Here is a 27,488-nt window from a genome sequence, read left to right as displayed (position 1 = left end):
TTAGCTGTGATCAAAGTCTTATAGGAACCAATGGAAAAAATAAAGCTAACTTATTTTTCATAGCTTTCTATTGCATAAGTAACTTTAGCTGGATTGGGGCCCAAATATAAACTAAAGAGTTGCATTAGAGCAGACCCATTGAAAAGAATAGGACTTAAGTTATTCATGACTTACTTAAACCCCATTCTTTTCAATGGGTCTACTCTAAGTAGGACTAACTGGATACAACCGATGTTCTACATACATAAAATTGTGATGATCTCAAACTTACTTTTAGGAGGGTTGAACAAAACAGAGAATAGAAGAGAATTGTTGAAGACTAATGAAAGAGGACAAGTACACAATAAAGTAGCCTTAATTACAAATAGTAAATAATATTTACTAAATATGTAACATTCAGAAGAGCTACTGGGAACCTATTTTTTATTATTGCTGTGCAATTGCTGCCAAACATGGTTATATAAATATTAGTTCTGTTGTGGGGTTATTACCTCCAATATTTACAATTGCAGTGAGTAGATAATGTACATCTAAAGGGTTAAAGAGGTTACTTTGCATTACTGCAAATCATTTTTTGACTTCCCAGGAGAGTGCTTTACCACTTGGATGTCTCAGAGATTTTTTTCCTAGGGTTTTTGGCCTGTCACATTCTCTCTCTTTTAAGCTTCATGTCCCAGGATGGAAGCTGTCACTGTTTGTTGCTAAATCAGTTAGACTTTTACATGCAGTCCTGTATTTTTTCTGGGGCTTTGTAAATGTTTTCTCAAGAGTAGGCTGCCTCTTGTGAAAATGCATGGAACATTCGAAAACCTTCACCTTTTCAAAATGAAATATGCTTATGGAATATTAAATACTCTAATGCAGTTTCCAGTTTTACCATTGAGGAAAGCTCTTTGTGAACGAAGAACAATGTTAGTTTAAAATAGATATAGATACATTTATCAAGCATATAGCTTCAGGTAAGACTAAGACCATCTAAGATATGTGTTCAACTCTATGGTTTGGGTGTGGGGCCAGTGCAGGGCTGGCCTTACCAGCAGGCAAGTGAAAAGTCCACCTTAGGAGAGTGTGGGGGTGCAAAGTGTGACAGCCGTCCAGTCAATGCTCCTGAGACCCCAGAGCTGTGCATGCCACATGGCCTGACTTGCACCCCCTAAGCCAGTCTGCTACCCTCAGGTGTGGACAAAGATTTTCCATGGCCACTGATGAAGTAAGATTCATCTGTCAGTCTGGTCAGCATTCTATCTATGGAATACGGAGTGTGGGGAGACATCTTGTTGTTCAAGTCAGGCAGCAAAATGTCTTCATTTGGCCCTGGGCCAGTGGGTGTGGTCCTCCCCCCCCCCCCTATTCATTTTCCATGAATCAGAGCTTTACGGAAGTGCTCAAGGCCACCCAAGTTTCTCCATAGCTGAGGAAGGATTTGGATCCTAGTTTTCTGTACTCAAAGTCTCCATTCTGGGCTCCTGCATCACAATGATATTCAGCACTGCTGCATCATCCTATTTGCTCACAATCCATATTCAATCCATATTATTTCTATCAAAATAAACATCAATCTTCAGTGTTTTTTTAAGTGCTGGTCCTACCATTAAACAGAGTGAGGCAACTGTCTCAGGTGGCAGATGTTGGGGGGGGCAGCAATGGCAGCCCACTGCAGGCATCCTCCTGGGACCCCTGGGGCATTCCCTTGTCCTGAAGGATAGAGCTGCATGTGCCACACAGCCTGTCCTGCACCCCTAAACAAGCCTGCTGTCCTGGAGTATGGTGGAGGACCCCCCCCCCCGCCAGTGTTAAAGTAAGATGCAAGGAGGGATATATGGATTGTTTAAAATCTGTTCTGTCTGTGTTTCATGGTTTGTCACATGCCTTTCGTTCCGTTGTCTGGCCATCAATGGAACTGGTTTTTTGTTTAGTTTCCAAATTTGCATGTGCAAAAATGTGCAAATTCCCACAAAATGTGAAAATTCCCCCCATGCACCTTAATGCGCCTTTTCACACTTTAGCATATGGGGGAAATGTGCAGTTTTGGCTAGGTTTTTCTTATTTTTGCATATTTTGCTATGACAACATTTGCACAAAATTCCTGGTTAGAAAAACAGTCCACAAGTTTGCAGAATCGCCCAACAGGGAGAAAGCTGGTCCGCTGCAGAATCTGTAGATTGGATTCATAAAAAACCAAACTCATTCGGTTTTGTTGCGGATTTCTTTGACATCCCTAGATCCAAGTGCTAGTCCAACTCAAATTCTGTATGTGGAACAGAAGGGGGCACCATATTGACCTTTGTCTCAGAGAGCAGAACGTCTTGGGCTGGCGCTGGTTCTTTTTAATATTACCATTAGGAGCCTCCACTTTGCACCTCTAATTACTGCGGGAAGCCTCATTTTCAACTCTGCGTAACTCTAGCCTAGGGAGTTGTGAGCTTCCCCGTGCCCTTTTCACAGCATGCACATTCAGTCCACTGTTTTTCATGTGATTGTGATTCACTACAAATATATCTGATGTATACCACATTCTGCATATGCTGGTCAATATTCCTGGCAGAATGGCTAAAATGCTTAATGGCAGCTTCTGTTTTGCTTGGGGTAGTTCTTGTCCCTTGGTTACGTTTATTGAACCTAGCAATGAGGTGTGGAATTGACTTAAGAGGCATGGATGGGATGTATGCAATTGTGAAATAAATCCACCATTTTAGAATCCTTGTTGTTGTTGTTCAGTCGTGTCCGACTCTTCGTGACCCCATGGACCATAGCACACCAGGCCTTCCTGTCCTGCGCTCTCTCCCGGAGCGTGCTCAAGTTCATATTCATTGCATCCATGATGCTATCTAGCCATCTCATCCTCTGCCGTCCCCTTCTCCTTTTGCCTTCAGTCTTTCCCAGCATCAGGGTCTTTTCCAGGGAGTTTTCTCTTCGCATTAGGTAGCCAAAATATTGGAGCTTCAGCTTCATTATCTGTCCTTCCAATGAGCACTCAGGGTTGATTTCCTTTAGGATGGACTGATTTGACCTCCTTGCAGTCCAGGGGACTCGTAAGAGTCTTCTCCAGCACCACAGTTCGAAAGCATCAATTCTTCGGCACTCAGCCTTCCTTATAGTCCAGCTCTCACAGCCATACATTACTACTGGGAAAACCAGAGCTTTGATTAGACGGACCTTCCTTGCTCCTAGGGAAAACTGGAAACACAGAAGGAGGCTTGGCACAGATGGAGCCGTGGCACAGGGGTGGTAAAATCCAACATAAGTTCTACTTAGAGTAGACCCATTCAAATGAATGGAACTTAACTTAGTCATGACTAACTTAAGTCCCGTTCATGTCAATGGGTCTACTCTAAGTAGGACTTACATTGGATTCTACCCCTTGTGTCCCTACAGATTTTGGGCCTACAACTCCCATAATCCTTCACCATTGGCTATGCCAGCTAGGGCTGATGGGAGTTGTAGGCTAAAAATCTAGCTGCTCCTCACCTCTATAGTAGTAGATATAACAGTGGAGGCCTGTTGCACTATAAAGACTGCAAAGTAATTGTGGCTTAAGCGTTCTGGGAGGTATAGAATGAATTGACTTAGATGCACGATGCAATACAGTAAATAGGCAGGTAACACTAAGACGCACACACGTATCCGGTAAAAAGACCGGAGATGGATGGGGCCAGTTAAAAAAACAAAGTTTAACAAAGGATAGCTGCGAAACGCTCAGACGATCCCCGCAGTCCAACAGGTGAACGAGGCTGCTGCGGCGGCTCTGGAAAAGCTCCGCGCTTTCTCCCAGCTGCAGGCGCGCGGAGGTGGGCCGGCTCGGCTCGCTGGAAAGTTTCTGCCTGTCGTGGCAGGGGGCGCCGTCGGGGAGCGCGAGGCTTCCCCGGGCTCTCCATTCTTTCGACTCGACTCATTGTTGCGCACAAGAGGCTGCACGCAGCTTGGTGGCACCAGACGCCTCCCTTTCCCCCTCGGTGACTCCGATCCCGGCCCTGCTGCTCCTGCTCCGCTCTCTGCTCCGCAGTTTGCCGCTCTCCGCAGCCGCTGCTGTTTTCAGTCGGCGGCAGAGGCAGAGCTCCCAGTGGCCCTGGAGCTAAAGCGCCGGCGCGCGGAGCGACTGGCTGCCCGGCGCAGGGAGGAAGACCGCCGGACGCTCGCCTCGGCCGGGCCGTCCGGCTGGAGGCAGGTCCGCGGAGGGTTCGCGCGTTCGACGGCCCTCGCATGGAGACGTCGGTCGCCGCTCCCCGGAGCCCCGCGGCTTAGCGTGCATCTCCCCCCGCCCCCGACCCCACGCTGAAGTTTGGGAGGCGCTCGGGAAAGTTTGCGCGCCGCGCTCCCCGCCAGGGCGCTCGCGAAGTCGCCCTCAGCATCATGGCGAGCAGGCCGGCAGCGCTGGAGGAGGCCGCCCGACTGGCTCGCCGCCCCTCTGGCGGCCCGGCTCTCCCCTGGAGAAGGGGCAGCGCTGGCCGGCGGCCCCTCTGGGTCGTCTACATGGCGCTTTTCTGGAGGCTCAGCGCCGCCGACTCGGAGTTTTCCATTTTGGATGAGGCGCAAGTTTTAGCCACTCAGATGAGAAAACTGGCCACGGAGGAGCTCGGGGTGGTCACTATGCAGGTAATCTCCCCCTCTCCTAGTCCCTTCTGCTCCTTACCCCCCGCCCCGCTTTCCCTTGGTTTCTCAACCTCCTCCTCTCTTATCTTCCTTCCTGGTATTCTTTCTTTCCTTTTCCTTCATCCTTTCTTCCTGTTCCCCCCCCCTTTCTTTTCTCTTACCCTCCACCCACTTTAAAATCATCTCTCCTACTTTTCCTTCCTTTTCCTTTTTTCTGTAGTGCGACTAAATGAGTGTGCTGCTGTTGCTTGTTGGAATGTCTGCTTTTTCGATACTCAAAATCTTGATTGAAAGTAGCATCCGTCCCTCCAAGTGCAGGGACTGAACCCTCTTTCCTAGTGGCGTCTTTCCCCACTCTCCACAATGTGGGGCACCAACTTGTCTCTCCCCGTTGATATGGGGCGGGAACCGGGGCGGGGGGATCTAGGCAGCAAGAGTTCATGTTTTCTCACCATTTGCCGACTTCTGATCACAGCAGGCTCGCATACAAGCGAGCATCGATGAATGTTGAAACATGATTCCTTGGTTTCAGGCTCTTGCCTCCTGGGCAGAGATACTTTCGGTGTATGTGGACGGTGGGGTGCGGGGGGAGGCTTGGAACATACTTTCTGTCCTTTTCCAAAGACCGACTTCATTTTGAGGTGGTTATGGAAATCCTTGGCAGATCTGAAAAGTTTGAATGATTCCAGCCTCTGAACTCTGGAGCCATAATTCGTAAAAGTGTGGAATTATATTTGATTGTTGATCAATACGGCTTTCTCTCTGGACTATTTTAGTGACAGTTTTCTTCAAAAAGAAAGTACATTAACAGCATGATCTTATACATGTTTACTTGGGGATAAAGCCCTTGGAGTTCAATAGGGCTTTCTCCCAAGTTAAGTGAGCATAGAATTGAATCCTAAACTGATTATTAACGTTTCTCCTTCGAGTTGCCACGTGGTTTAATTATCTCTAATATTATGTAAACTGAAGGCTTCCTGGCAGGGGGGTGGGGTTGAGTGCTTTGGTTCAGATTATTATTATGCATTTGACATTTTCGGATTTTTCTGCTTCCCTCTATTTTAAAGCTGGCAAGAAATTGCGGGTGGGGGAAAGTGTCAAACTGATAAATGGAGATGTACACAGAATAGGAATAGTTTACTTTTTAAATCTGGAAATGCAGTTTAACTAGTTTATTGTTTTCCTCCCGGAACTCATTTCCCGGCACTGCATAATTTGCCCCAGTTCAGAGGGAGCGAGGAGATTAGTAATTATAGCCTACCTCTGCCTTTGTGGTTGCATATTAATGACAGTTTGACTATTGTGCTTTCTGTAAAGGAGGCTAATAGCTGTGTTACAACAACCAACGGCAGCTTCCCCTGACAAAAGGTGAAATTGGATCCCAAACACACTGCAAATGCAAGGTACGGTCAGTGGCAAAGGCAGTTTTAAAAGCCTCCCGGATTGAAAAGGAGATACTTCTATGGAAGCAGCAGGGGGTCTGTGCCCAAATGGCCCTTTATCGTCTTCAAACCCGCTCCCTTCTCCTATCTTTTGAAATATTATTGTTTCGGAGCCCTCCTAGGGCTTGAGCTTTGTCAGTGCTTCTCTTCCCCTCCTTTATAGTAAGAAGCAATGCATTAAAATGACTTCGCTTAACAAGGTAGATAGTAGTGAATTATTGATACACTGAACTATGGAGAATTCAGAAGTCACTTCCTTGCTCCCACAAGAGCTAACAGCACATTCTTTCCTCCCTGAGAAACCTGCGTATAATCTGTAGGTTGTGGAAATCCCATTCAAGGAATATTACTATTCTTCGGTATGCTGTACAGTTAAAATGGATTCTTTGGTTTATGAACTTTTCCCTTACTGGTATATGTCTGCATATCACTGTGTGCGCACAAGGCATTTAAAAAAATATATATCAAGGCACATTAAATGCATACACATTGCACATGTGCTACTTTTCCTGTTAATTTTTCAGCATATTTGAGTGACGAAGGATCTGTCCCTAAGAATTGTATCTCTTAACCGTTTATTGGCTTGAGGAAGAGTGTTTGATGCAAATCCTTAGTATAGCACATTATTGTTAATTGGGACGTGTGATGCTAGATGCCATCAATACAATAAAACCTGTTTTAATATTCATGTTGTGGTCTGTGCCCTTAAAAAAAATTATTTTTGTCTTGCATCTGTTTCACCTTGAAGTGGGTGGTGGCAACTTTGCTATGATTTTTGAAGTTATTTAACACAGAAGTAAGTCACTAGAGTGAAAATACTTAATTTAGAAAATTGTAATTTTGTTGACAACCCCCCAATATAGTATGTTAATTTATGTATGGGAAGTCATGTGGTAGTCAAACATTTTAATTATCCTGAAGGTCTACAGTCATTAGGATGCTATAATAGAGGATTTCCCTATGGTCCTAAGAGCATGGTCAGCTGTCTGCTATAATTGGAATATATTAAAAAGGAAATAGAAGATCTAGAAAAACAGTGAAGGACCTTTGCATACCTTAATTATGAGTCTGCTCCTTGCAGTGGGGGCAGCATGGAAGAAGGCCTAAAATTAGAGACCGACTGAAGGAGATGAAAGGAATGACAAGGACTAAGCCCGGAGAAGAGCGACTAGTGGTATAAGGAATGTAGAAACAAATGAGAACTAGATAGAAGAAGTTTTGAAGGTAAACACTTGTGTTGATATTCCAGATGTGAGGGGAAAATGGTCAGGAGGGATGAAGGAGAATGCAGTGTTCTCTTTGACCATTAAATAAGAGTAGAATTGACGATAGAAGCTAAGATAGATGCCAAGGTAGATGCTTAATGGCCATGGAAAAAATTATAAGCATTTGGTGTAAGATGACTGTTTGAGGGTGCCATCTTAGGCATAGTTAGACAGAAAAAAGTCCTATAATTCCAAGGATTCCCTAGCCAGCCATGCTGGCTGGGGAATGCTGGTAGCTGTAGGACTTTTTCTGTCTAAACATGCATAGGATTGCGCCCTAAGTCATCTTTAAGCAGAAGGACGTGATGCAATCAGGATAGCATGAAAACAGAAAAGTGAATGGCCACTCCGGGATTCATGAGACTAATGATGAGGGGGGGATGGGAGTGTTTATCTGTAGTTGGTTTGAAAAGCACAAGAGGGTTTTTATTTCCTCTTTGAGAAGCAGGAAACTTCATTTCAGCTGTATTGTGAGTTTTTGGTACTGAGATGAAATATCAGAAGTGTTTGTGAATGCACATTGAGAGGTTGAGTTGGGTACATTTGAATCTGTGGTAATTAGTTAAAATTGCCCATGAAGCATTTGTAAGGGAGCAACCCGCCTCCAACCCACCACAGAAATGATCCAAAATCCCCCGCCCAAAAGGAGGAGAATGGATGAAGCAGAACCTGTAAATCTGTCACTGAACAAGCAGCTGGAAAAGTGAGAAGAAGAACCAGAGGAATTCTTGGCCTCAGAAGACCCTCCATTGGTGGGTGCATATATATAATACAGGGCAAAATATTTTTGAGATGTTGAACTTTTGATAGGAATCTTCGGAGGCGTCTTCCTACTGTTTTCAGATTATAGCTGTCAGCTTGTAGGTTTTTTCTTGTATGTAATGAATTATCACAATTCTAATACCCAATGAATAGGAAGTGCTTGATTTGCAGTTCTAATATAAATATTAAAAAAATTCTTCCAAAATACCTGTGATAAGGTAACACACATCTGTATAGTGAAAAAATACACATCTATTGTACAGAGAGTGAGGATGGTAGCAGTAATGCATTGTCCTAAACAGGAGCCTGCAAATACAAGTGTTTTTTTATTTTCTGTAGCACAAAGAATTAATAACTTTTGACTTTGGTGTGAAGGCTTTAAATACAGATAGATGTATTAATTTGCGTTTAGTATACTGATGATGATTGCATGGCTACTCTTATAACTGTGTGTCTTGCACTATTTTTTTATCAAAATAAGTAAGAAAATAAATCATTTGCACTGTATGAATGTTACATAAAAAGTATAAAGGATTCTGCAGTTTGATGGCTGTATCTCATTAATAGCTGTAAAGTATTTTCATAATCCAGAACAAGAGTCTGGCTGATGTTGATCAGTAGTATTATCATAAGCATTTAAATGAAAACTACTTGATGCTTTCTTTAACTTAGGTTGCAATCCTAAATATACTTACTACACAGTAAGCCCAACTGAACACAACAGGACATAATTCTGAGTAAACATGCATAGTATTGTACTGTATTTCATAAATGAGAAATAATACAGGTCTCTGTAGTGTAGTATTTGTAATTAGGTATAAGATAACACTGTAACTTTCAGTGGTGTGCCCTGTGCATAGGTGTTTACCTGTAATACAAATGTAATGTTGGTGCCAAGGTATTTTTATATTCCGGTGTCAAGCCATACTAGGCTGATTCCAAACTGCTTGATGCTGGTGTCTAGGTAATGCAATACATCTAAATGCTGGGTGAAAACATTCTAGTTTAATTGAAATGTTTAATTATTAGTGGGAATTTCTTTTCTTGATAGACCAGTGAGGTAATTCAACAATGTATCTTATGCTGACTTACCTGGGAGTGAGTCTCCTTGAATTCAGTGAGAATTACTTCTGAGTAAACATGTATAGGATCAGGCTGTTAGCCATTGCTTTTTATTAATTGCTTGGAGAAGACTAGAGTAGCTCATGCATGCATGTGCAATCACTTACTTATTTTACACTTGAGACTCTCAGCCCAATGTGTGGATGATTTCCTCTGAAATGTATTGTGGTCTGAGTTGGTTTCAGACAATATGAAAGTACCTATTGATGTTGATTAATCTCTGATAGCTTGTTCATATATGCAAGCCATCACTTGATGCTGCATGTACAAAGTGATGTACATGCATGTGGCTCCATAGTAAGGACTGCACTAGATGTTAGATGGGAGATGTGTGTATGTCTCCTGACTTTTTAAATTTTTAATAATGAAAATCAGCTGCAGGACGCTGCTAGCTTGATTGGAGAATGGAGGGAAGGGCTACCCTTTCCACTCTGGCTTTTCTTCTGTTTAAAATGTGACTTGCTTTTCCACCCATGGGGGAGAAAAGTAACTGTCCCATCCTAATTTTAGAATGGAAAATGGCCAGAGAGTCCCCTCCCTCCCATTCCTCTGATCAGACTGGTAACCTCCCACAACTGTTTTTCATTAAAAAGAGAAAGAAAAAAGCAGACTATTTCTGTGCATTTTCCATGTAACGTCTAGTTTGTTCCTAAGATGATTCACTTCACATCAGGAATGTATGGAAGTGGCATAGGGATTATCCGTGCCATTGTGGTGGTCTGTTAGGTGACCAGACCCTGTTCATTACAGCTGCTGTGTGGAATCTCCTGCATTCAGAAGTGTTTCCACAGATTTCACACATGATGGTTGTAATGTAAGAATTGGTCACTAGTTTATAGCTAACAGGTTTTATTTATTTATTTTATTATTTACAATATTTGTATACCATGCCATATCTGAAGCAGATTTCGGAGTGGTGAACCCCAAAGATAAAATAGTAAAAGAATAAAAAGATTAAAACACCATATTAAAGTTATGCTTTAAAAAAAAAAAACAGAATGCTAATAGAAACCATGATTGATCAATTAAGGAATGCCTCCTGGAACAGTACAGTTTTCAGGACGTGCTGGAAATAACACAGCGTTGGTGCCTGCCTGACTTCCAGGGGCAGGAACTTCCAAAGAAAGGGCACTGCCACACTGAATGTTCTCCTGGTGGACTCCAGTCGGGCTGTAGGTCCATGTGGAACCACCACATGGTTTTGAGCTCTAACGCTCTGGAGGAACATGTTTATTTCATTGGTACTACTAAGGAGCAAGTATTTTAAGGATAACAGTGTTTGCTTGGGGTGAGAGTCATGTCTGTATCACTCAAAAGCTGTATGCTTCACATAAAAAAAATTGGAGTGACCTATAAGCTTTTGTTAGAACCTTGAAAGTTCCAGTATTTTGGGCCATGCCAATTATTTCTTGAACAGCCTGTGACTTCTGAGTTTCTGTCTTTCATAGTACTTGATATAAGCTTGAAACTGATAATAATATATATTAAAAGCTCAGAAATAAGAAGGCAAGTTGGCAGGCATTGACATTTGTTCTCCTTCAAAGCTCATGATATCCAGACTAGTCTCTGAGGGAATGATTCAAACTTTATATGGCAATTGTATTTTTCTGCCTGTATATGAAAAATGTGAAGACAAGAAGGATGTCTCAAAAGATCCAGTGGGCATGTGCCAAGAAACTGCGTGGTGCTCCTCATCATGTGTCCACTGTATGTTCTCTACTTTTTGGAGATGTGTGTGTTTTCCTTGTGCTTAACATGTATAAGGGGCAAAATGTTAATGAATAGCTGGCATGCCCACTGTACTGTAACTCCTACTGAAACAATACTGGTTACTACGTCTGTGCAGTCTTTTGGTACTATATACTTTTTGCAGGTGATCAGAACATCTCAGCACTGTGAAGGACGTTACAGGAAATGGAGATGAGTCTTAAGATCAGGCAGATTCACTTCTATTGCAGATCCTTCAGAAATCTCCTGATTTTGGAGACATCAGAAGAAATGGGAGGGTGGTTACCTCATCTCTGAGCTGAATCCCGTACAGTTGCCCACAGGTGCAGGATCTCATTAGTGCAAAGATGTATCTGTGACCAGATGGTATATAATAATGACAATGATAGTCAATGTGTACAATGTAAAACATGCTGGAGTTCGGTTCTGTTAATACTATTTGGCTGCCCATCTGGTAAGATGGCTCCTTAGTAAACTTCGCAGTCATGGGATAAGAGGAAGTGTCCTCCTGTGAACTGAGAACTGGTTCAAGATCAGGAAACATCGAGTAGGAATAAATGGACACTTCTCACAACGGGCAGCTGTAAATACTGAGGTTCCCTCAAGGATTTGTATTGGGACCAGTGCTTTTTAACTTGGCCATTAATGATCTGGAGTAAAGGGTGAGCAGTGAGGTGGCCAAGTTTGCAAATACCACCAAATTATTTGGAATGATAAAAAACAAAAAAGGGATTGTGAAGTGCTGCAAAAGGATCTGTCTAAACTGGGTGAGTGGGCATTAAAATGGCAAATGCAGTTCAGTATAAGTAAGTGTAAAGTGACGAACATTGGGGCTAAAATCTTAACTTCATATATACAGTGATGGAATCTGAAATGGCAGTGACTTCCAGGAAAGGGGTCTTAGGGTTGTGGTGGATAGCTCATGGAAAAGATCAGCCCAGTGTGTGGCAGCTGTGAAAAGGGTGAATTCTATCTCAGAGATCATTAGCAAAGAGATTGAAACTAAAACTGCCAATATCAGAATGCCTTTATACAAATCTATGGTGTGACCACACTTGGAATACTGTGTACAGTTCTGGTTGTCTTGCCTCATAAAGGATACTGTAGAGCCAGAAAAGGTGCTGAAAGGGGCAACCAAAATAATCCTTTGAGATCATTTTAGTTCAGAAAAGAAGACAAGTAATAGAAGGGTACGAACTTATACATGGTGTGGAGAAAGTTGATAAGGTGAAGTTTTACTGCCTTTCTCATAATCCTAGAACCTGAGGTCATCCAATGAAACTGAATGATGGAAAATTCAGGACAGACGAAAGGAAACACTTGTTCACACAGCTTTATCATAATGCGGTTGTGGCCACTAATTTAGAACACTTTAATCCTCAGATTTATTGAGGATATCAATGGCTACTAGTCATGGTGGCGATATACTGTCTCCAGTATCAGAGGCAGGATACTGCCTGATACATGTGGTTTCTTGGAAGTGACCACATGTGTTCCTTGTCCTGCTTGTGGGCTTCTAGTAGGCATCTGGTTTGCCACCTTGGAAAACAGGTTGCTAGACTAGATAGGACTTCGATCTGATTCAGCATGGCTTTTATGGAAGACTTGTCAACCATCCAGAGTATGAATATCACACGCTTCCTCCAAAATGTCCACTAATTGTGTTTTATTGTACTTGTATATCTAAATACCATATAATTAAAATAGGAATAGTAGGTCCACCTTTCCAGTTCATGATAAGTTTCTGGTTCTGCATAACCTAAAGTGGGATCTTCAGCCTGTGAAGCACTAAACTGCTGCATGTTTTGTATTTAGTGAAGAAAAAGCAGACTTAAAACATGCAACAGTCAGCGGATCACTTCAGAATTGGGTGTTGTAATTGGATGAAACATGAAGCTGGCTGGAGACTTAGCATATGAAGAACACTTGTGGTTGCCAAGTCAAAAAATTCACAACACACTTTAACATGGTAGTGCCCATACAATAATGAATGTGCCAGAGTTAAAGGGACACCATATACTCTGCACTTCTATCTAAAGGCTTCTGTGTTGCTATTTATTGCATAATTTACACACTTTGAAAATTACTGATGCTAAAAGAAATGTGAGAGGGGAGTAATTCCCCATCCTGCTGGTTTGCTTTGTGTCTTTGCAAGTGCTTTGCGCTAAATTATCTATAACTTTGCCCTCAGAGAATTATACCATTTGTATTAAAGTCAAATTATTTTAGTTTTACCAGGCAGTCAGGCTTTGGCTGTGCCTAAGATATGATGGTGGAAAGAGATCAAATACATGTGATTATAATCCCATGACAATTGACAAAGAATACTAGCTCAAATTATAAACTGCCTCAAACTATGTATAACACATTTTAAAACATTAATTAGCCTTAAATTTGACAAACATTTTAATTGTCCCATCGCAGTGTAAATGTGTAATCTGGTGTCACTGGGACACACATTATTATGGTCTAGTCTATAGGAAATATGGGGCTAATGCTGCCAGCAACTCAGCCACCTAGCTGATTCTGTTTGCACCTGATGTTTGGGTAGCTATCCCTTATAAGAGACAAACCAAAACCTATGAGGAATGTAATCCAAAGGCAGTTAGGCTGGTGAGTGCAAGGGACAGGGCCTTCTCAGTGGTGGTCCTGCACCTCTGGAATCAGCTTCCATCAGGGTTTTGTTAGGCACCTTCTTGCAGGTCTTCAGGAAACCCGAAGACTCACCTGTTTTCACTGGCGTTCCTCACAGTGTCCTGGGCTGCTGGTTTGATTGGTAATTTTTGTTTTCATTGATTTTTATTGAATATGTACTTATTGATCTTTATTGTATCCACTTTGTATGGTTTTATCTTGTACGCAGCTTAGAGAGGATTACACCCTTAAAGGTGTCCTAAAATAAAGTTAAATAAATAATTAAAAAGGGAAGATGGCAGTATACATTTGGTAATACCAGATCAATGTTTTCAGTATGAATGTGTGAACACACAGACAGTGGACTCACATTGAATGCAGCATCATATGGAGATCTGCGTCTCTTTGCAGGCAATTGCAGACCTAACTTTCAAGACAACTTTAATCTGATATCTGAAATCATCTGAAACACAGTGCTCAGATGTAGACAACTGAGGTGATGTACATGGACGTGCAACCGGTGGGAGCGATATCGTCAGTTGTTCTGTTGAGTAAGGCTGCAATCCTATACACACTTACCTGAGAGTAAGTCCCATTGAACTGAATGGAACTTACTTCTGGGTAGACAAGCACTGGATTGCCCTGCATGTGACTCATTTAGGCTGGAATTACTCTCTCCATATGAGCCAGCCTCTCCTTTTAAGAATAGCAGGAGTTTTAGGAAACGATCCAAATGGATTTTATTTTTGGAAGCATAGAGTGATTTTATATGGGTGAGTCATTTTAGTAATGTCTTAATAATCTAATTTTGTTAGTTAAATGATATGCAATGCTATGTTAATTTAGGTTGTATTTTTGAGACCTTGGTTGTAAGCTGCGTTGGGCGTTCTTATGGTAAAAACGTTAACGATAAAGAGAAATTCAATGACCATTGTTGATTTTGGGAAGTATCTAACTTTCTAACAATGTATTCATAGGGCTGGTCAACTGCTTTTGTACAAACTGCTTAGAATCTTATAGTCCCATATTTTATGTTAGAAATAAATAATCAAAATTGGGGATTGCAAGCAGTGACAAAAATGTGCATTTTTGCACAACTGTTTTCATATCGGTTTTACAGTCAGTTTTAGATTTTGTAAAATTGAAAGATTGCAATGTGGTGTATGCTTTTTATATTATATGTGTGTGAATATGGTGGTGCTTTCTGGGTAGTATCCTGTTGTGCTGGCATGCTTGTGGGACCCACCACTTGCAGAACAGGGCTTTTGCTGTTCTAAAAATAACCCAAAATGAAAGAAAACACTCATATTTAGAATGGACCAGGTCAGTGCAGCTCCCAGAAGGGTGGTCCACTGATCTGTCCCTAGTGCTGGAAAACTAGTGTTTCTGCTTGTTTCTGGAATAATTTTTTAGAAGTGCGAAGGTCCTCTTGTGCAAGCAGTGAGTCCCATCAGCACAACGGAACCAGTGGAATGGCCCTGTTGGATACTGCCCTCTGTTGTTTTTGAGGTGAACATTAAAATATGATTTAATAATGTTTAGTTTTTTAAATAAATAATCAAAATGAATATATAGTGTCTAATTTTCCTTTTCAGATAGGTTTGTTGATATCATATGTTCTAAAACTGAAGGAAATAATGCTAAAAACACAAACATGCTTTACAGTGGTCCGTGAATCCATTTTGGGAGATGATTGTGAGAAATAACCTATACCTGTAGACTGATAGCACATCCTATTGTAGTTGTTCAGTCGTGTCCGACTCTTCATGACCCCATGGACCATTGCACGCCAGGCCTTCCTGTCCTCCGCTGTCTCCTGGAGCGTGCTCAAATTCATATTCATTGCATCGGTGATGCTATCTAGCCATCTCATCCTCTGCCGTCCCCTTCTCCTTTCGCCTTCAGTCTTTCCCAGCATCAGGGTCTTTTCCAGAGAGTTTTCTCTTCACATTAGGTGGCCAAAATATTTGAGCTTCAGCTTCAGTATCTGTCCTTCCCATGAGCACTCAAGGTTGATTTCCTTTAGGACTGAAGCACATCCTATATCGACATCTAAATTGAACAGAACTCAGGTTCCAGTAATTGCAATGGCTCATTCACTGATTATCCTGACTTGTACAGAAGAAGTAAATTTCTCAGTGTTGGTGCTCTTCATGTGCTTCAAGTTGTTGAAAGGAAGTGTTGTCTTGACAGTGTCATTTTGAGCGCTGGAATATATACTTTTGGTAGTGGAAATTACCATTTGAATATAATGCATGTCACCAAAGCAAGCCTTCAGCTAACTGCTGTGATATACATTACCAGCTTATGAGTGAAGTGCATGAAAAAGACAGTGTGATTGTGGAGTTTGTGTTATGACATTCCACATAATCCAAGGGATGCCCATGTTTGTACTGGATGTCATACCTGTAGCTCAGAGTAATCTTTGCTATTTTTCATATGTTTGCTTAGAGAAGGAAATTGCTTTACTGCATAGTGATAGTCTGAAGGAAATGATCCTGTTTTAGTCTCCTTGATCATTATCACACCGGCAATCAGTTGTGAAAGAAATGGACTCTGGTCACTTGGTTTATAAAACAAATTTATCTCCCTTTGGAAAAAGTTTAGTCCAAGTACATAACATAATGCCATAAAGCGTGTTGTAGCAGGTTGACAGAGAATCCTTCAGTACTGAAAAGTTGAATAGTCAGTGATCAGAAGATCTGTTGATTAATTGAGGAATTCGATAGTAACATGGAGAGAGCAATCCTGTGTTTCCTGGAAGCGCATATCAGGGACCATAGGATATTTTGGATTCTCTCATCTGAGTCTGTAGACACTCCTATGACCTTAGAGGAGGGAATCTGAACATGGATTGTTTTCCCCTGCCACTTGCAGCCGCCATGAAAAGCACTATGGTGACTTTCTCACCTGAGGTTGGAGCTCCGGTCTTGGGGGAGGATGCAAATGAGGAGGGAGCAGGCTGGCTGGGGAATACTGGGAGTTTTAGGAATTTTTCTGTCTAAAAATGCATGGGATTGCACCTTTAATCAGTAGCAGAAGGATTCCCTTCACCATGACCAGTACAAAGAATTCCAAGTTGCTGTCAGGAGTGCCCTAGCTGCCTCTTGCAGTCCCCACCAATAGCCAACTCAGGACACAAGACGACAAGGATTCTTTCTGAGACTTTATTCCTTTATTACTTTATGACTCTTTCAGATACTAATCACTAGCGACAAAGCAAGGAACAGCACTGGGGAAAGATAGCAGAGTAGCCTAAGCTCCAGGTAAGACAGTTGGTCCCCGTTTGAAGGAGAACCACGGGAAGACCCTGAACGTATGGGTAAGGGAGAGATCCTCCCCTCTTTCCCTTGGGTCCTTGGGACGCAACCGTTGTTTGCGCGCCAAACTAGTGGTGCGCCTCCTTTCCGCGTCCATCTGTCGTCACTCCCTGCGTCTGCGCTGAGCGTCCAGCAAGCCCCCTTCTAGCGTTCTCTCACTGCTAGGGTCACTATCTCTCCCAGGAATGCTGGCAGGAGGAATCTCTGCCAGCTGCTGTGCTTGTGAGAGATGAGCGAGCTCCTCTCCCACGGATTGCTGTTTCTCCTCAGAATCAGAACTGCTCTGGGGCTCTGTTGGCTCAGTTTCCACCCTGAGAGTTGAGTTCACACACATAATGCCCTGAGGGATGGCTTCAGGGAGTTTGGCAATCCATTTATGGAAACTGCTCAATTACATAGAATCACAGAATCATAGAATAGTAGGGTTGGAAGGGGCCTACAAGGCCATCGAGTCCAACCCCCTGCTCAATGCAGGAATCCAAGTCAGAGCATCCCTGACAGATGGTTGTCCAGCCTTGTCTTGAATGCCTCCAGTGTGGGAGAGCCCACCACCTCCCTAGGTAATTGGTTCCATTGTCGTATTGCTCTAACAGTCAAGAAATTTTTCCTGATGTTCAGCCGGAATCTGGCTTCCTGTAACTTGAGCCCATTATTCCATGTCCTGCTCTCTGGGATGATCAAGAAGAGATCCTGGCCTTCCTCTCTGTGACAACCTTTCAAGTACTTGAAGAGTGCTGTCATATCTCCCCTCAGTCTTCTCTTCTCAAGGCTAAACATGCCCAGTTCTTTCAGTCTCTCTTTATAGGGCTTTGTTTCCAGTCCCCTGATCATCTTTGTTGCCCTCCTCTGAACCCTCTCCAGTTTGTCTGCATCCTTCTTAAAGTGTGGTGCCCAGAACTGGACACAGTACTCCACATGAGGCCTAACCAGTGCTGAGTAGAGGGGAACTAGTACTTCCCAGATTTGGAAGCTATGCTTCTATTAATGCAGCCTGAAATAGCATTTGCCTTTTTTGCAGCCACATCACATTATTGGCTCATACTCAGCTTGTGATCAACAACAATTCCAGGATCTTTCTCGCTTGTAGTGTTGTTGAGCCACGTATCCCCCATCTTTGGTGCATTTGGTTTCTTTTTCCGAGGTGCAGAACTTGTCATTTATCCCTATTAAATGTCATTCTGTTGTTTTCTGCCCAGTGCTCCAGTCTATCCAGATCACTTTGAATTTTGTTTCTGTCTTCCAAAGTATTAGCTATCCCGCCCACTTTTGTGTCATCTGCAGATTTGATCAGCATTCCCTGCACCTCCTTCTCCAAGTCATTAATAAAAACATTGAAGAGCGCTGGGCCCAGGACTGAGCCCTGCGGTACCCCACTCGTTACCTCTCCCCAGTTTGAGAAGGTCCCATTGATAAGCACTCTGTGGATCTACCGGATAGTTGTTTCTTCTAGCCCACTTTTAGCTAGTTTGCTAATGAGGATATTGTGGGTCACTTTGTCGAAAGCTTTGCTGAAGTCGAGGTATATGATGTCTACAGCATTCCCACGGTCTACAAGGGAGGTTACTTGATCAAAAAATGAGGTCAGATTTGTCTGGCAGGACTTGTTTTTGACAAATCCATGTTGGCTTCGAGTAATCATGGCATTGTTTTCCAGGTGCTTCCAGATGGATTGCTTTATCATCTGCTCCAGAATTTTCCCAGGGATTCATGTCAGACTGACTGGTCTGTAGTTCCCAGGTTCCTCCTTTTTGCCCTTTTTGAAGATAGGGACAACATTGGCCCTCCTCCAGTCATCTGGCACTTCCCCCGTCCTCCATGATTTCTCAAAGAGAATAGACAGTGGTTCTGAGAGTTCTTCTGCCAGTTCCTTTATGACTCTAGGGTTCAGTTCATCTGGCCCTGGAGATTTGAACTCATTCAAAGTAATTAGGTGTTCCTTGACCCTATGCCTATCGATCTCAAGCTGCAATCCTGCCCCTTCAGCCTGTACTTCGCCTTTGCCAGGGGGGGTCATAGACCCTCTTTTGGGAGAAGACTGAGCCAAAGTAGGAATTGAGCACCTCTGCCTTTTCTTTGTCATCTGTTATCGTTTTGCCATCCTTATTTAATAGCTGAACCACCATTTCTTTCCTCAGCCTTTTATTATGCAGGTATCTGAAGAAAGCCTTTTTGTTGTTTTTAGCATCCCTCGCTAACCTCAGCTCGTTCTCAGCTTTAGCCTTCCTGACGCCATCCCTGCAATTCTGTCCTACCTGCCTGTACTCTTCCTTTGTAGCTTGGCCTTCTTTCCACTTCCTATATGTGTCCTTTTTTGTTTTCAGGTCATCCCTAAGCTTTTTCTGAAGCCACATTGGCTTCTTCTGTTGTCTTCCACCTTTTCTTCTTGTTGGAATTGTTTGTAATTGTGCCTTGAGAATTTCCTTTTTTAAAAGCTCCCACCCATCTTGGACTCCTTTTTTTGTTAGCATCACTTGCCATGGGACCTTACTGATCATTGTTCTGAGTTTATCAAAATCAGCTGTCCTAAAATCCAGGGTACGTGTTTGACTACACTCGGCTTTTGCTTCCCTTAGAACCAAGAACTCCAGTACAAAATGGTTGCTTTCCCCCAGAGTTCCTGTAACTGCTACTTGATCCACTAAGTCATCTCTGTTGGTTAGGATCAAGTCAAGGATAGCCAATCCTCTAGTTCCTTCCTCTACTTTCTGTAGAAGGAAGTTATCCACCACACAAGTCAGGAATTTCCTGGAGGGGCCATGTTTTGCAGAATTTGTCTCCCAACAAATATCAGGGAAATTGAAGTCCCCCATTACTACTACATCATGCTTCCTTAAAACATTGGCTATTTACTTTTCAAAAGTTTCATCCTCATCTTCTCCTTGGTTGGGTGGCCAGTAGTAGACTCCGACCACCATGTTCCTTTTATTCTTTGCTCCATTTATTTTGATCCAGATGCTCTCGATGGGGCTACCAAGCTCCTCCTCCTGTATTTCTGTGCAGAGATATGTATTTTTCACATACAGTGCAACCCCACCTCCCTTTCTGTTCCTCCTGTTCTTTTTGAACAAGTTATATCCTTCAATTGCTGTATTCCAGTCATGAGAGTCATCCCACCAAGTCTCAGTTATACCTGTCAAGTCATAATTTCCCTCCTGTATTTAAGAGTTCAAGTTCGTTCTGTTTGTTTCCCATACTCTGGGCATTAGTATATAGACATCGAAGACCATGTGCTTCATAGTCTGGCTTTCTTCCTACATGTGTCTGAAGACTATTATTGGGCGCTATCAGAGCTGTTCTCTCCGTTGCAGTGCATGCGCCTACATCCATTGTTACCCCCAACATTACATCTCCCTTCCCCATAGGATTCAGTTTAAAGTCCTCCTGATGAAGTTCTTCATGCTGTGGCCAAACACAGTCTTCGTATCCTTTGTGGGGTGCAACCCGTCCCTTGCCAACAGCCCATCTTCCAGGAAGTATAGCCCGTGGTCCCAGAATCCAAATCTCTCTCGTCGGTGCCACCTTCGTAGCCAGTCATTCACCCGGAGTATTTTTTGTTCCCTTTCTATCCCTCTTCTAACTACTGGAAGGATGGATGAGAAAACTCTCTGGGCCCCAAAGTTCTTGAGTTTCCTTCCCAAAGGAACTACATTACCTTGTAGTTATTGATAACAGGGTCGTTGCAGACAAAGAAATTGTTGATAGTTTATATGGACAGAATGGGTAAAAAAATGTTCGCTCCTTTGCTGAGGAATTAGGTGACTTGAATCAGTGTATCAGATGCCAGTCAAGTGTATGATGGAGCAGCAGTTGCTGATATTTTGAGACCATGGACATTGGAGACATTCAAGGAGTATTTTTTATATTTTCAGTCTTTTATCTGCAAAGACACTGGCCATGTTCAGATGTCATGTTAAATCATAGTTTAGTGTGACATGAATGAACCTAGGTGAACACTCTCCCTCCTTCTCCCACAGGGTTGGGTTTGGAACATAGGAACAGAGGAAGCTGCCTTATACTGAGTCAGACCATTGGCCCATCTAGCCCAGTATTGTTGACACTGACTGGCAGGCAGCTCTCCAGGGTTTCAGGCAAGATCCTTTCCTTGCCCTACCTGGAGAAGCCGGGGATCGAACTTGGGACCTTCTGCATGCAAAGCAGGTGCTCTGTCACACTGAGTTACGGCCCCTTCCTTTTGCTTAACTGTGGTTTGTTGTTTTATCCAAGCTAGCAAACTCTAGTTAAAAGGCTTTGTCTGAAATGAGCTGACTTGAAACTATAGAATAGATACAATATCCCAATTATTGAGGATGTGCAAGAGAGCAAAAGAACAAAGAGGGATGGGAACCAGGAAGCAGATACTTCCAGATTGTGTAATTGCAAAGAATAATTTGAGAGGACATTTTTTGGAACAAAGGGAAGGAATTTCAGCTGCTTGGGACCTCTGGTGTAGATGGTATTACACATGTTCAGGTAGAGCCTACTGTGGGGTAAATTGTGTTCTAATGCCCATGGTCTCAATGTTTTTGTTTTTGTTTTAATCTGCATTGTATTCTAAAGATGGGTTGTCCATGATTTGGCAACATTTATCCAATTAAACGTATTTCAACAGGCCATAAAAATTAACTTTTGACCAATTAAATTAAGCTTTGCATTATAAGAACTCAGTGTGTACAATTACATTAACAATGTATATACTATATCTGGCTTGTACTAAAATTGACCAGTTTAATGACTCATATGTAGTTTTCTTCTTAGGCTTTGGGTTGATATAGATTGTTTAAATTTCTGACTGACAGAAACTGAAACCAAAAAAATGTTATAGCTGATAAATGCGTTATGGGGCCATTTCCGCTTCAAAATGGTGTACACTACAGTAATTAGAGTGGAAGGCAGTGAAGTAAAACTCAACTGTTTTACATGGCTGTGTGTTGGTTTGGTTCCAACCATAACAGTATTTTAAAAGGCTCAGTGAATGCCCCAAATACAGCAGTTTTTCAACCTATTTCTCTTCCACTTTTTAAAAATGAAACATTTTGGAAAGATATAACAAGGCCCTCGTGGAAAAGTAGTTAATATTGTCGTGCTTAGGAGAACAAATCTGAATTTTTAATTAGGCTTTAGTTGTTTCTTCAAAGTGTCAAGGCATCATTAGTGATGTAAGCTTTGTTGCATTAGCAGAGACTGACATTTCACTTCAAACACGGAGAATGCAGCTGTCCTGTGCAGATAAAAGTTGCCAAATGTGGTGCAGCAAGGTGGATTCGTAGATAATTAGCTGTCCCATTTTACTGCTATGTTGAAGAGCCCTGCCAGTCATGTTGGGGGAAAAGAGAAAGCGGGAATTATTAACTGGGAGAAAATCCAAATGTGCCATAAAGCACTTTGGGAATCACTTTAGCTGTGGCAGGTTGATAAGATGTATGTTAAGGAAGCACACAAAATAAGCCCTGTGCTTTCTAGCTAGGCACTTCCACTTAAAAAAACACACTTTAATTTTGCCAACTGGATATAGCACAGGCTGTAATAATCTCTTACTGTATACCAAAAGAATTGCTGCGGCCCCATGAGTCTCAAACCCTGGTAGCAAACACTGTAGCATACAATAACAAAAAGTCTGAATGGAAGGCATTGCATGTACAGATTTAGATGCCCTCTCAGGTCTCTTAAGAAAAGCCCTGCTGGATGAGACCAGAGGCCGATCTTATTCCTAGTGGCAAGCCAGATGCATCTGGGAAGCCCACAGAGTGTGCATGGAGGCAGCAGTGTTCCTCATTTGTTGCTGTCCTACAGCTGGCATCCAGTGGCAAACTTTCTCTGAACATGGAGGTTCTATAGAGCCATCATGACTAATAGCCGCTGACTATCCTTGAAAGGGCATTGCTAGATCTGTCCTTCCTGGATTTGGCTGACCCTCTTTAAAGACTGTTTTGGCTTAGTGGCCATCACCACACATGGTGGCAGTGAATGCCAAAGATTAATGATCACGTGAAGCATTGTGGAAGCAACTATCAGTGAAACATGGTGGAAGCTGGTGGAAAGAAAGCTGGTTTCTTTCTACATAAGAAAGTTGCGGGAGTTTGTAACCATGATCCTGACTGAAATGAACCAGTGGGAAATTATGCACCCCTCTCACTTAGCCCTACTTTTAATAGACATCACTACTTGAGAACACTAACCTATATCCTCTGGAGAAAAGGTGCAAAACCTGATTTTAGTCCCAGTTGAATTGCATGATACTTGAAAGGGTATTCTCTTTGTTCAAAATAAAAGTAATTTCCTTAATGATTTTATAGTTTGCCGTGTAATTCCATGCGTATAACGGATGATGCAGTTACTTATTTATAAATGGTTAAAGTTGGTAGGGTAGAAATCCACTGACCTTTGTGATGGTGTCTCATAAGCTTCCATTAATGCATCTGCACCCATGTGTGCTCTTCTTCTCTCCCTCTGGTGCTGATGTCATGGTGGCCAGATAACGTTTCCCTACCACAATCGTTTCCAGAGTATCTCCTCCTCTTGCCTAAGAACCAATTAGAGGAATGTAGTCTTGGCTGTAGTCAATTATAAATGTATACATTTATAAATGTATATAATTATATACATGTATAATTTTATAAACAAAATTATTTGTTTATAAATAGTGTTTGTACAGCCATGCAGTGAAGTGCTTAGATGATAAAGAAATGTTTGCAGGTGCCATCTTTTCCTTTTCCTTTGTTTTACAAAATTGTTTAATTATATCTGCCTTAATTTTGATCTGTCTGGCAGGTTGATTTAATTAAGTTCTGAAATATAACCAAGCTTTGTGGTGTTATATTTAAGAAATAATGGATAAGAAGTATAGTAAGGTAGTGACTGGCATATCTTTTTACTTTGAAAAACAACAACCATTGTACTTTTGGATACAATAGCAAAGTAATAAAAGGGAAACATCTACCCTTAAAATACTAGTTTTCTTTGTCAGCCTTTAAAAAATTTCATGTGTAGAACATAAAATATTGATCTGTCTTTTGAGATAGATTGCTAGTTGTCAGCAATTGATGTCCTGTGGGCCAAATCTTTCCTCCACATGGCCCTGCAGTTGTCAACCTGAAGCAAGAGAGTGGAAATAGTGTTGGTTGCAAGAGGATTTCTCAGCAGGTCACTTGGGCAGATTTAATCTATGGCTAAAAAAAATATTGAAAAAGATCTACAATTTATTAGTATATAAGTATTCTATGTTTTGCCTAGGAGCATATCATAATATTAATAAAGTTTGAAATTTCAGCCTAATATTCCTTTTTTCATTGAAAACAAATTCCATTATAGTTAACCATTAAAAAAGAAGTTATCGCTTTTCCAGACTATGTTGTCCTTTTGTTTAAAAACATACCTTTTCTGTTTTAAAAACACAGATGAGAGGAAGAGATATTGTCTCAAACCTTGCTTTAATCAAATATATTAAGAGCTTCATTGACTTTATTAAGCTCATCCACAGTTCACTATTAACTGAATTGGAAACCAGGGTTTTAAGCTAATGTCAACTCTTGGGGCCAGACTAAGCATTCTCCTAATCATGCATAGTGCAGCTATGTGTGATTGTTTTACTTCCTCTTTTTGCAAGCCCATGTGGCCCCAATTTGGATCAGGACCACAGTGCTCTAGGAGGCGATGGTTAAACCATTTTTCACTGAAGGTAAAAAAGGGAAAGGTAAAAAAAAAGAAAGAAGAAAAGGCCTCAATTGACTCCTAGGTGACTTTTTCATGTCCCCACTCCCACCGCATAGTGGGCGGAGAAAAAAATGGGTGGAGGGGATGATTTAACCTCCTCTCCCAGAACATCATGGTCCTGATCCAAGTCGAGGCTGTGTTGGTACACAGGAGTAAGTACTATCACGCATAGCCACACTATGTGATTACGGAGAATGGTTAGTTTAGCCTTCAAGTTAAGAGCAAACTTTGCTTAGCATTAGCCACTGGTAAAATTAGTGCCACCATAAGCCTTAACTGTAGGCAAGGCAAGTGAAAAAAAGGAAGGAAAAATTTATGCCAGAGAGGACACCTAACCGTAGAGAATGAGCCCATCTTGCTGTGGCTTACTTGTCATCATTATGCATGCAGAGGCAGGCCTTTAGATAACACTGATGTTCTCTGCGGTAAACCTATAGGACCATTTCAGACATAATAAATTATGGTCTACTAAGCTGAGTTCATTAAGTCAAAAATTAGTGTCAAGCTTGTATTATTGTCCCTTGCCATTCATCCTGGTTTCATATTTTGGACAGTGAGCCAATATTAAACCACAGCTTTTTGGTTCATTGAAAAACTGTGGTTTAATAGAAGCATCAAAGCTGGTTTATATGGGGATGGGAGGGCAAGGGAGGAGTGTAAGGGCCAAGTGCTTGTTTTTGATTTAATAAACCATGGTTTATGAAGCTAAGTTCATTACCTCTGAACCAGCCCTAAAATGTGAAGGAGGGCTGGTTCATTTCCAAATATAGTGAACACATCATGGCAATACGGTCATAGTTCTGCAGTACACATGATCCCAACTGTTTGAGGATGTGCACCTCCCCTTCATATTGCATACTTTTACTGTGGTAAATACTGATCAAACACTATTGTTCCTGGAGTACCACACAAACTGTGAATGGTCTCCAACAGATCTGTAAGCCATGTCTCCTGAAGGTATTCATGGTTGTAGATAGCTCATGAGGGAACATTTTAGTCTCATGAATTAATAAAATATCTGCTCATAACTACTAACCATGGAAGACTTTTTAAGTAAATTTTGTTACGAGTGAGTGCTTTATTTGGTAGCAAGAAGTTGCAAATTGTTATGGATTGCTTACTGGTTGTATTTTTCTAATGTAATGTAACATGTTGTTTGGTCTTGAAATCTGGAAGATTAAGCTGAGATAGCTGTAGAAATAATACATAATGCTCATGTGTTTGAGCTGGTCTTTGACTGTAATAAAGTTTTATTCTATTCTATTCTATTCTCATGTGGAATGGTTCACTTTAAGTAGCATCATTTTTTCAAGATCTAAATAAAGTCTTAAATAGTGAAAACTAACAAGCAAAGAGGTGGTGCAGTAAATTTTGGGGGAGAAAAATCAATTTGAAAGTAGCACATACCAGTTTGGACAGGATATCAAGGTATATCAAGTCTGCAACAACTGAAAACAATAGGCAGCCAAGAAAAATATTTGTCACTAATTTATACTGATAGTTTACCTTGTTTCATAACTGCCAGCCAAATGTATCTCAAGTTTTTGTTTCCATTATTTCTCTCTCTTTACATGGTTTATTTTTTTTGTGCAACTTAGTATCATCAGTCATGATGTTTGGGAATTCAGTCAATCAGGATTGGGATGAAAAATAACAGCTTATTCATTGATCAATTCGATTTTTATCCTCGTAGAAGCTCAATGCAGCAAATATGTTGTCCCCATCCTCTGTTTTGTCCTTGCAATAACTCTTACTTAAGTTGGGTTGAGAGATAGCATCCAGCTCAAGAACACCTCCTAAGGGTTTTTTTGGACTTTGTTCTCTTGATCTATAGTGCTTATCCACTACATCAGGGAGTGATGTCCTCCAGATGTTTTGGACTAAATTTCCCATAATCCCTGACCATTGGTCATTTTGAGAAGAAAACTGTTCTTCAAAAAACAAAACAAAACACCACCACCCCAGCCCAACCGTAACTACCTTTCTGTTATATCTTTTTCAGCTATGACAGCTTGTGTATGCTACAACATGCTTCCCTGTCTTCCCTGGGATGGTGGCTCTTGGTCTGATGTTTTGATCCTTGTTTAGTTTGTCATCTTTAGTTTTGCGTTTTCCCGTACAGAGCGAATGGGCTGTGTGTGTCTGCACATGGGAGTATTTGGAGGAGGATCCCTTTGAAAAAGCAAATTCTGTAGGATACAAATCAAAGTTGAATTTGATAGTTTTAGAACATTCAATGGTAGTTACCCTCAGATAAGTGTGTTTAGGATTGCACCCAGCAGAGCTCTTTAAAGCAGCCAAAGTTAGGAAAATAGATAAATCTACTTATCGGTGAACTGTCATGTTGTGTGAACAGCCTCAATATCATTTATCTATTCAGTGGTGCTTACTCCTAAGTAGACATGTACATGTATAGGATTGCTGTAACCATCTCTGAAATGTATACAACTTCTCTAAAACTATGTTCTAAAACTATATAATTTAACCTTGATTTGTATCATACAGAACATGTATTTTAAAGGGGATTATCCTCCAAATATTCCCAGATACACGCACACACAGACACACACACACACACACCCCTGCTCTCTGTAGGAAAAGGCAAAACAAAAAGTGACAGACTAAACATTGATTTAACCCACGGTGAGGCGGCATTGCGTGCAGGTGTGTGTGTGTGTGTGTGTGTGTGCACGTGCAACTGCCATTTTTAATGCTACCCCCACTCAGGAGTTGTCGTGTTGTGTGAACCCAGCGAGCATGGGTTATGTGAGGGTTAAACAACCCTCGCATAACCCATGGTCTGTTTGTTTAATCCTTGTATAACCCATGCTCACCAGGCTTGCACGACACAAGAACGCCCAAGTGGGGATTAGATATGCAACCTAGCAGCTGCAGTGTGTCATCCAAACTCGGTC

General features: G+C 41.7%; 1 protein-coding gene across 2 annotated transcripts in view; it reads left to right on the top strand.

Moving 5' to 3' along the window:
- Positions 1 to 3,826: 3,826 nt before the first annotated feature.
- The window catches only part of CACHD1 (cache domain containing 1), a 175,967-nt gene continuing 152,305 nt past the window's right edge, over positions 3,827 to 27,488 (top strand). For both annotated transcript variants that reach the window (XM_084848253.1, XM_084848254.1), the window contains exon 1: positions 3,827 to 4,593. In XM_084848253.1, coding sequence (XP_084704379.1) covers positions 4,351 to 4,593 — 243 coding nt within the window. In that variant the 5' untranslated portion in view covers positions 3,827 to 4,350. The remainder of the gene's footprint in view (positions 4,594 to 27,488) is intronic.

Source organism: Heloderma suspectum, chromosome 4 (genome assembly GCF_057233095.1).
Source record: "Heloderma suspectum isolate Gila_16-S chromosome 4, 16-S_ref, whole genome shotgun sequence".
Lineage (NCBI taxonomy): Eukaryota > Metazoa > Chordata > Lepidosauria > Squamata > Helodermatidae > Heloderma > Heloderma suspectum.
This window is presented reverse-complemented; position numbering and strand designations above follow the sequence as displayed.